Source organism: Gadus chalcogrammus, chromosome 22 (assembly GCF_026213295.1).
Source record: "Gadus chalcogrammus isolate NIFS_2021 chromosome 22, NIFS_Gcha_1.0, whole genome shotgun sequence".
Taxonomy (NCBI): domain Eukaryota; kingdom Metazoa; phylum Chordata; class Actinopteri; order Gadiformes; family Gadidae; genus Gadus; species Gadus chalcogrammus.
Window position 1 is genome coordinate 14,089,309 of NC_079433.1, and position 10,934 is coordinate 14,100,242.

The 10,934-nt window shown below is 46.5% G+C and overlaps 1 protein-coding gene across 1 annotated transcript; it reads right to left on the bottom strand.

Moving 5' to 3' along the window:
• Positions 1-161: 161 nt before the first annotated feature.
• Positions 162-10,719, bottom strand: hepacam2 (HEPACAM family member 2). Its single transcript, XM_056583599.1, has 9 exons — positions 10,529-10,719; positions 6,818-7,177; positions 5,734-6,018; positions 4,999-5,298; positions 4,129-4,254; positions 3,756-3,777; positions 3,613-3,647; positions 3,300-3,373; positions 162-1,008 (listed from the first exon to the last, which is right to left on the bottom strand). Exons 1-9 carry the CDS (start codon positions 10,581-10,583, stop codon positions 865-867), a joined length of 1,401 nt encoding a protein of 466 aa, XP_056439574.1. The 5' UTR covers positions 10,584-10,719; the 3' UTR covers positions 162-864.
• Between the last annotated feature and the right edge of the window lie 215 nt (positions 10,720-10,934).

Consider the following 10,934-nt stretch of genomic DNA (forward strand, 5'->3'; position numbering starts at 1 on the left):
TCTTTGGTTCTTCTGGGTAACATATTGCCATCGGCAATATATATGTTAGGTTTGTGTGAACCTGCAGGCTTACATAAAGTTAGAAAGTTTGTATATATTTTCCAAGTATGTCCTGATCCTGGCAAAGATTTCTATCCAGTTATAAACCACAAACACTTTCAAATCTTTATTAAAATACAAAAAGCACACATGTCAATTTAATTAATTTCTGTACAGTCATTTTATAAAAGCATCTGTTATCTGTAAATATTTAATTGCAACAATGTTGAACGAGGGAAACGCTACATTGGTGGGTAAAAATCTCTCATTAAGAATAAATAAAAAATGATGTATAATGGCAAATCTACATTGCCAAAAAATATTGACAATATTTACAAGATGATACTCATCAACACTTTCTTCATTAATCAGTGGCCGATTGTTTTCCCTGAAAGATATGGACAGCAAGTGCAAGAACGTGGATCTATACATAAAGTGTACATAAAGATACACACACACACACACACACACACACACACACACACACACACACACACACACACACACACACACACACACACACACACACACACACACACACACACAGGCTTATGCCTTTTCAGCATCTCCTCTCAAGGGGGCACTACAAAGGCTACTGCTAAAGCCGTTTTTTACACCACAAAATTGTAACCAGTCAACGATAGGCAGTTAACAGACATTAAACATCTGTCGTGCTACGGTACACTCTAGACAGTAGCAGTGCATCATGAGAATGAACATATTCACATGCAGGCAGTTTTAATCCAGATCCACCCAAAGCTGTGTGCGAGTGAGACTTCGGCACAGGGGAACTTCTGCATATGTTGAGCGTCCAAAAGTGACAGGCTACTGTCTCAATGCTGCCTGTGTGGGGGAGGGCACAGTGAGCAAAGTGTGGCCGGGGGTCTCGGGAACGTGTCTGATGACGTCGTAGATCGTTGTCTGCACGTCCTGCATTGACTCGAGCCTGGCAAGAGATCTGCAAGACGCCTGGTGGAGAATATGAAACACCATTATAACAAAGTTCAGACGTCTCAGACAATTACAGGTTATGGCTGATTTCAGTGTTGGGGGTAACGATATAACTCTTTTGGGTAACGCAGTAAAGTAACGCATTACATTTAAAATATCAGTAACTACACTACTTTACTAGACTATAGTAACGCGCTTTCCTGCGTTACCCAAGCCGTGTTTGCCTGCGTGTAAAGTTCTGGGGTCTCATTTATAAAACTGTGCGTGGGATCGTTACTAAAAGTGTACGTATGCCCAAAAGCCAAGTTTTGCGTGCGCCAAAAAATATTCAGATTTATAAAACCCACCGTTTGCTTTATTAATCACAGAGTGCCTATAGGTGTGCGCAGCTGAATCAGCTTCACGTTCCGCCCTGTACACGCCCCTTTTTAACCATAAATGGTCAATGCAAATGACCTAATGAATTCGATCTGCATATAAAACAGACTCAGATGCAAGAATTATGTCTTGTCGGAAACAATGGCAGAAGTACTGAGAAAAGCAAAAAAGCGAAATTTCACAGAGGTTGAAGTGGAGACACTTGTGGGTGAGATGGAGGGCCGAAAAGTAGTTTTCTTCGGCGGTCACGGGATTGAGATTCAGCGTGCTGCCTTCGTTGTGCTTATACTGATTGGTTTCATACAGTTACAAACATTTGCGGTATTTTTGGAGCATCTAGGCGTTTGGAGCATCCGCGGACCGCTCGAACGCCTTCTCCCCCATCCTTGTAATGAATGTATTAAATGCATCGGAATTTTTATAAGTGTTCTCCAACATACTTTATATGTTGGCGTCTGCCCAAATATCCAAAAGACATTTAGTCTCCTCTTCGCTCCATGTTGAGCCACGATTCATTTTTAACGCGTTTTTGAAGAAAGTAGTCCAATCGTTGGTCGCTTTTAACTCACTTTATTTGTTATAGTATTTTGGTATGGTAACTATGAAGCAAAAGGGAGGGAATTGTATCTAGCATGCGTGTGAGCGACATACTGAAGAGCTACGTCGAGCCCCGGGCTTAGGCCCGGTTCTCTCTGCGGGTCCGCCTTGGTCTCTGAGTCTGAACTCTAATCTCTCTGTCGCGCTTGTTAGGGTCAAGTGGGCGTGGCCTATGTAAAGTGGGCGTGACCGGTGTGACGTAATGGCTCCGCCCTCCTCACCTGTCTAAAGGTTCTGCCATCTGTGGCTGGAGTAGTTATTGCAGCTTATGCGTTCGATCCTGCTTCCTATTGGCTATGTGGGGGCAGCTTATGTGCTTAAAATACGTAACAGTCTGATAACGTGATGCCAGTCAGATAACGTGACGTTGATCTATGAATTAACCACGCAAATCAAACAATATAAATGAATAAGAAAGCAGCAATGGGAGTCTGTTGCGTCCAAAAAGGCATATTATTTTTAGAACTGGGTCGGACCAAGCGCGGTCGCAATCACATCTCAAGCGAACCGCACCAGGGTTAGTTTGGAAGCCAACCGAGACCACCTTTCCGGCTGGGTCTCGGACCGGCTGTTTGGTCTGCACCAGAGTTCGATGGTTTGGTTCGAACCAAACAAGGCAGGTGTGAATATGCCCTAGGAATGACGGTGCACTGGACAGGCAGCATTACTTTAAAACTTGAGAAGGCTGCTCTTGCCTGCAAGAGGGTGAGAGGAAGACACACTCGGTGTCATAGCTTGCGAAATAGATCAGGTTCATTCAGCCTTTGGACCACATAAAGTAACAGCATGTGTCACCGTGCCAGTGCATTTCTGTTTTAATTGTATGGGATAAAGTGACCTTTTTATATTTTTCATTAGGCCTACCACTTAATCTTTGTTCTCATGTTTCACAAAGCCTGTGTTTTGAAACTTGTGTGTTGCTACTGATTGACCTCAGCATAGCCTACTTTATCCTGTTATTTGTGGATTTTACAGTGAGGCATTTCTTCGTGCAGACAGGGATATTGATCTTTCATATGATTTGATATGCTATTTTGTATAGATTTATACAATAAACACTCAGTGATGATAGGGATATGATGTTTGTCCATGTATCTACAGTAAATTAAGAAACGGGAAAGTAAAGTAATAAGTAGTGTTTACTTTTCAAATGCAAGTTAGTTTTCAAATGCAGTAACTAGTAAAGTAATCTCATTAGAATTTACAGAAGCAACTAGTTATAAGTAACTAATTACTTTTTTTGAGTAACTACCCCAACACTGGCTGATTTGAATGTAATCGTCAAGGTGAGAAGGGAAGGCTTGAGAGCTTCTCTGCTGAATATTCAAATGTACCTGTGTGGATTCCATTAACCCAGAAACAGCGACAAACTCGTAGATACCGAAATCCTCTGTTGCATCTTCATGACCTGTAGAGGCAAATTCATTATTAACATTCTGTTAAATGCTTTTTCCACATATCTATAGTTGTGCCATTTCAAATCTGCATGCCCCACCGAAGAAATTAACTTTGTAATTTTAAAAGTTGTATTCGATTTAAATTAACAAGGATGGTTTGTGTAAATGTGTTAATCCATCGGCTATAAACACAGACATAGGTTCTAAATTAATTAATGTATAAGATAAATGCCTGGCATAAATGGCTTACCTGATAGATGTGGTCTCCTCTGTTCCGTTAGTGGTCTGAAGAATGCAAGCAAGCCAATTTTTAGATTGTGGTTTTTAGATTGTCTATCCATCCATCTTTCAAAAATATTTTTATGTGCACTTTAATGGACCAACATGTCTTACCTGTTGTAAATGTTCATTAGCACTGATCAGGGCCATTTTGTATTCAAGAGAGAAACAGAAAGAATCTATTTTATTTCCAAAAAAAAAACAGTATGAGCCACCAAAAGCTCCTGATCATGATTAGTTTGACTACAATTTACATAAACGTACAGTTAGAATTAACTAACTTCAGTATGCCAGTGACTATATTTCGAGCTACACTCTGGCCTAAGTACATTCCTCACAGTTTTTTCCAGACGTGGCAAACTAGGTACACATTAGGAACCGGTTTCAATAGGCAGAGAGAACATGAAATGAAGATGTATTTATTAATTAACTGTGAAGCAGGGGAATCTTGCATATGATGTTTGGTTTATATGAGGCAGATACCCACCTCTCTTGGGATGGCACGCTCTCCTGAGAAAGAACAACACCATAAACGCGATGATGAACAACGAGCAGATAGTAATGGCTGCCAGAGGCGATACTGAGCTGCTGACTTGTGAGTGCTTCTCTTTGCCTGGGGGAAGAAAAAAAAAGTACAACAATATTCAGAATCGGATTTCAAGGCACGGCCCCTGTCAGAAGAATTCATGGTAACCCCTTTCCCTTAAAATGGCAGATTTTCTTTTTCTTTTTTGAAGCGTTTCTGTGTTCAATCTCTGTCGCCAAGAGAGCAATCATGAAATATTACCTGGACAACGGACAACTGGTCTGGCCCACGGAGACACGACATGCTATAAAACTCGACAAACACAACAGCTATTAACCACTGTTTGTTTTCCCACAGAACCTCTGGACTTTAGAGCTGATGGTTCCCTAGCAACTTAGAGAAAATACTGCATATTCCCATTATCCCATATCTCCTACTGACTCCATAACCTATGAATTTCCAAACAGGCGCCACCAGGAGCCAAACACCATGGGTGTAGGCCTATAACTCAAGCTGTGAAACAGACTTCACTGCTCTTGCTTAACCCTTCCAAAACCGTCATTTTCGAAGATGGAAAATGTGTCAAGAATCCTAAAAAAGGTCAGCCCACTTACAAGCAGACACTCACTATCTAAAGCAACTTCGAGTGAAATCAGATACAGGACATTAAGGCCCAGGTATTGGTTTGATCATGGATGCACACAGGTAGGTTTCGAAACCACTGGGATTGAACACAATACCTTTCCGTTGTCAGTCGAATGCCTGACGACCACTCTCCGACTATACTCCCCCCACCCCCCCAAGCCTCCTTCTTCCACCGAGCCAACCCACCTGTCCCGGAACCGGTCACCCACAGGGTGAACTGCGTCTCGTCCTGCTTCTCCGTCACGTTGTTGAAGGCTCTGCACAGGTACTCCTCGCGCTGGAACGGGCGGTAGAAGCGCACCTTCAGCCGGGGCCCCAGCATCACCACCTGGCTGCTATTGGCGTTCTTGGAGATCCACACGTAGCTGTTGGGCGGGTTGGAGTCGGCCTTGCAGTCGAAGTACGACAGCTCCCCGGGGTTGATGTAGAACATATTGCCCTGGCCCTGGCCCTGGGCCGGGTTCACCGCCAGGTTGTAGGGGCCGTCTGTGGACGGAAGGAGGGCCGATGAGACGCTTTAGAGATGCTTGGTTTCGTAACAGGGCCGAACAGTTTCTAACACTTTCATGTGCTTCATTGAGATATGTCAATGTGAAAGATGACTGTATATGATTCAATAATTTAGATTAAGATAAGATAAGGCACCGTGTAGGCCAAATGGGAGAGAATGTGTTGTTCTCAACGTGCTACGAATGCAATGCAATATTAACAAAGCATGTGACTTTCACTTTCCGTCCGTTGAGAAGGTAATAATATGGACTCAGCTGCTTTACCTCCGATGCAAATGCAGCAGCGCACGTGTCGTCTGCCGTCCACGGGCGCTGTCCCCTCAAATACTTTTACAGGCAAACTCACTTTGAGATGATTTGACACAAAAGGAAAAACAAAACAGGAGGCCTCGTAGCATACGACGTTACTCACAGTACACGTTGAGGTCCATGCTCCGGCTGAGCATCTGGCTGACGTGGTTCCTGGCCAGGCAGCTGTACTCCCCCTTGTCCTCCTTCCTCACAGGGCTGACCACCAGCGTGGAGCTGTCCTCCGAGAACCAGTACCTCTTCCCGGGCCTCAGCACCACGTTGTTCCTCAGCCACTGGAACCCCACCTTGGTCCCGATCTGGACCGAACAGGACCAGGTGACGTTCTCCCTGTCCTCCACCACGGGATACGTGGGACTCATCCCGATGGTGGGAGAAGAGACAGGAACTGAAGGACCAAAGTAGAGGTGGAGATGTAAGGTCAGAGGTCAAAGCCTATGGGTGCACTCACACTAGGCCATCTGGCCGTGGCCGTTGGCCGTTTTCACACCTAACCGTGCTCAAATGGCCCCATTGTTCTCTGGCCTGCACTCACACTAGGCCATCTGGCCGTGGCCGTTGGCCGTCGCAACTGTGGCCTGGCCACGGTAGGCTCTTGTACATACGTCATCACGTCATAAAACGTCATCCACAAGCGTCCTCTGCATGGACCATAATAAAGTCTGCCGCCAGTCAGAGTTTTAACAATAATGGACAACAACACAGAGAACACAGTTCGCACTTTGCTGAGTCTGTTGCTTATCGTCTGCCCAAATGGCTAAAAGACACTCGACTTCTCTATGGGACCAACGTGAACCAACAGTTGAACCGCTTGACGCCATGTTTACCGTTTAGTGGGAAAGAAGCCTCGTCGCCTTTATTATGTCCGTGGTCGTCGCATGGACTATACGTCATCCTCTCATTAGCATCTGTACCGTAGCGGCCCGTACCGTAGCAGCACACCTCTCCCAAGTGGCCAAGTTGGCCTGGCCTGGCCAGACTGGCCACACTCACACTGGCAGATTTGAGCATGGTGAGGTGTGAAAACGGCCACGGCCACGGCCAGATGGCCTAGTGTGAGTGCACCCTACTTCTTTGTTTTTCTAAATAACACACTAAATCACAAGGAGGAATTCTCAGCATCCTCCACGGCAAACCGCCAACCGGGACACATAGCCGACACTGATGATCAACAACCAACGACTCACCGTCCACCGTGACATGCACCGTCTTCTCCACATTGAGGAAGTGGCCGGTGCGGTTGTGGAACTCGACGTTGAGGTCCAGGCGATAGACACCCTCGTCGGACGGCCGCAGCGTGAGGAGCTGCAGCGAGGCGTTGGGCCCGCGGAACTGCAGGCGGTCGCGGCGCGTCATGTCCGTGATGGTGGAGTTCTTGGTGAAGGTGACCAGGGTGGTCCGGGCGCCGCTGGGCCTGGTGTGGGACCACGTGCCCTGGACCTCCGACTCATTCAGCCGGAAGAGGGTCTCCACCGCCAGCAGGACGGACCGTCCCTCCACGCCGTGTTGGACCTTCAGGGGGACGCGGACCAGCTCTGGGCGCACCTCTGGGGGAAGGACGGACGAGACAGGACGACGGACAGAAGGATGGAGAGAGAACAGGACAGAACGCCAGGGTGATGGACAGATGGACAGACAGACAGGAAGAAAGACAGACAGGATAGAGAGGGAAAGTACAGAACGCCAGGGACACAGACAGATGGTCAGACAGACAGGAAGACAAGACAGAAGGATAGACAGAGATAGCACAGAACACCAGAAGGACAGACGGATGGACAGACAGGCAGATATAGATGAGTTGTAGCAATACATGTTTTTGTGTGAGGTGAACCTATTTGAATGTTCCAATACACACGTTTGTTACACGTTGTCAGAATATTACATCTTGCGTCATGTGTTTATTTCTCTGAAAGGGGATATGTACGTTGTAACGTTACTGGGTTGTAAGTATGTTGACATTATTTCTGACCTCTACTGACGACAAGTCGGTTAGACACTGTTAAGGCTGGGTTTACAATTGAGATAGAGAGCATAAGGAAGCTGGTGACTGCTGTCTGTAGGCTAAGGTGGTGGTTTGGACCCAAATGTCCTCAGTCAGTTTACCTAAATGGATCCGTGGGCAAAATCCCTAACCCCAACCTCCATGCTCATTCATCACATTGTGTAACCCGCTATGATAGTGTTTGTGTTAGCGGAGTGAGAATGAAAACAGGATCTTTAACGGTACCCCTACACACCAGCTTAGCGGTGAAGTTTGTATCCTTTTATCGTGAATGTCCAGGTCCTGAAACTGTAATGAGTAAATATTAACTTAACCGTTGGCCTTGGTTTACCCTCACACTGGGCTGATTTGGTTTTTATCCTAACTGGTTTCAGAACAAACAGTCTGCAATATCAAACAGCCACAAGATAAAAAGGTGACACTTCTTTAGTTGTTTGATTCAATTTAATTTAATTTGTGGATTTGGTGTTCGGTGACTTTATAAGGCGTTTCTCCGGTGGCTCTTCAAGTCAATTGCGCAGCTAGCTTGTAAGCAACGAAGAATTGTCTTTGACTAAACATACAATGATGTCACCCTGTAGTTTATTGTCACAAGGACAACATTGTTTCTTTCACTGTCTTACACTGACTCATTTCAATGTGATTAAAATATTGAATTGAACCGGAATAGACCTGTAAACCCTCCTAGCCCACTTCTGCTGGTCTGCCGATGGCCTTCTGGGCCTCGGGTCGTTAATGAAACATGACCCATCGACGCCCTCAACACTCCAACCTCAGAGAGCTACGGGTGTCTTTGTCAGTGCAGGCACTCGCCTGCATGTGTTTGTGTTTGTCTGTGTGTGTCTCAGCTGTTGTGAACACAGGCACACTTCTGATAATTCCCTCACAACCCCCCCCCCCCCCCCCCCACACACACACACATACACACACACACATCTTTACATTTTAACCCAAACACACAAACAATCAAACAACAGACACAGTATCATGAACGTGTGTGTGTGCGGGTGTCTGTGTGTGTGTGTGTGTGTGTGTGTGTGTGTGTGTGTGTGTGTGTGTGTGTGTGTGTGTGTGTGTGTGTGTGTGTGTGTGTGTGTGTGTGTGTGCGTGTGTGTGTGTGTGTGTGTGTGTGTGCGTATGTGTGTACCTGTGTGTGCGGGTGTGTGTGTGTGTGTGTGCGGGTGTGTGTGTGTGTGTGTGTGTGTGTATGTGTGTGTGTGTGTGTGTGTGTGTGTGTGTGTGTGTGTGTGTGTGTGTGTGTGTGTGTGTGTGTGTCTATGTGTGTGTCTATGTGTATATGTTCCTGTGTGTGTGTCTGTGTGTGTATTGTATCATCTGTCAGAAGTGTGCCGGTGTTGACAGCGGCTCAGATCCGGTTAATCGACAGGATAAGGATGAGGAGGAGGAGGAGGAGGAGGTGGTGGGGAGGGGGGGGGGGGGGGGGGGAGTGTGCCTAGTCTGCTCCTTCTGTTGTCCCCAAACAACAAGGATTGTTGTGGTGATAAGAAACTGGGGGGGGGGGGGGGGAGATCTCACACTGACAATAGGCTTAATGTGAAGGGGGCAACCATTGCGTTAGTAACACACACACACACACACACACACACACACACACACACACACACACACACACACACACACACACACACACACACACACACACACACAAAGACACACACAGCACACACACACACACACACACACACACACACACACACAAAGACACACACACGGCACACACTTAGACATCTCGTCTCAAGATAACAATGACACACTGAAACCAAACTGAGGCCAGTAATACATCCACGGACCTGCAAGCACCTGCCTGGCAGCAGCCCTCACAAACAACCGAGGTGTTTGGAGGATAAATACGGTCAACCGGTGCATGTCCAAAGGCGTGGGCCGTGTCTGGTGTCCCCGTTGGTCAACACTGATAAGAGGGACACCAGCCTTCTGCTAGGGGCGGGGGGGGGGTTGATGAAAGAAACATTGGAGGGTAATAACAGCAGGGATGGGGGTTTGGTGGGGGTGTGGTGGGGGGTGGTGTTTGACACCACAAGTCCGCCCGTCCGTGAGTCATAAGGAGAACACCGTGACTGCTGGTGACTTCTTTTTCCCTCTGCCGTCCTTCTTCCCTCTGTCTTATAATTATAGCGATACGATATTAGAAGAGCTAATTCGGTACCGACTACGGATGAGGACGGGTTGTAAAGATATTCCAACAAGGCCTCATGCGGGACTGCGTGTACAATGTCACATTGAGACAACGTGATAGGAAGAGATCTATGAGACAATCCCAGGCATTGACTTTAAATGGACTGGGGGTTTGCCATTATCTCACAAGCAGGCAAATTAATGACTTCATTCAACCAACCACAGCCTGCTAGTTTAACTAAGAAAACGATAGCTTTGAAAGCCTTCAACCACCAACTATAGAGACTATGGATTTGTGTTGTTTAAATGCGAAACTATATTGCATTAATTTAAGATACCCAATCTTACAACTGTAAACAATAAATAAACAAAGTTACGGATACATATAGTTACATATGTCTCCGAACAATATTTTTTCAGGTTAGTGTGCGATCATTTTTTCAGGTTAACATGACACGTTGTTCAAATATTTGCAATTGTCAAACAGTGTCATTTTCCCTAACATCCAAATACTACGCAACAAACATCCTCAAGGCTATAATGTCACACCCTAGCCTCAACACCAACACACACCAACACACACCAAAACACACCAACACACACCAACACAAAACAACACACACCAACACCTCTCTCTCTCTCTCTCTCTCTCTCTCTCTCTCTCTCTCTCTGTCTCTCTCTCTCTCTCTCTCTCTCTCTCTCTCTCTCTCTCTCTCTCTCTCTCTCTCTCTGTCGGTCTTACCTGTCAGAATAAGCAGCACGGCGGTCAAACACAGTGTTCTACTCAGGCCCTCCATAGCATCGTATGGTCACAGAGCACTCGGCTGGACAGGCAGGCCAGGGAGGAGGTCTCGGAGGGAGGCGGCCGAGGGCGTGTGAGGGAGGAGAGAGGAGAGGAGAGGAGAGGAGGAGAGGAGGGGAGACGTGTGACGGGCTGTGGTGAACAACATTTGCCAGGGAAATGAGAGGAGCCGGGCTGATGGGCCCTGCACCAGTCACTCCTCCCCCGCTGACATCGTCAGAATGAGGAAGAGATCTTACACCTGGGTAAGGTTCAGCCCTCATGCACACATACACACACACATACACACACACTCACACACACACACACACACACATGGACGTATACAGACACACAATCGTACGCT

Excerpts from the sequence above, each read along its gene's own strand:
- hepacam2 (XM_056583599.1), bottom strand. The coding sequence starts at position 10,583 with ATGGAGGGCCTGAGTAGAACACTGTGTTTGACCGCCGTGCTGCTTATT. Across the intron at positions 3,778-4,128 it reads AGCGTGCCATCCCAAGAGAG|TGCTAATGAACATTTACAAC; the intron begins GTGGGTATCTGC and ends GGCCCTGATCAG. Across the intron at positions 3,648-3,755 it reads CTAATGAACATTTACAACAG|ACCACTAACGGAACAGAGGA; the intron begins GTAAGACATGTT and ends TGCATTCTTCAG.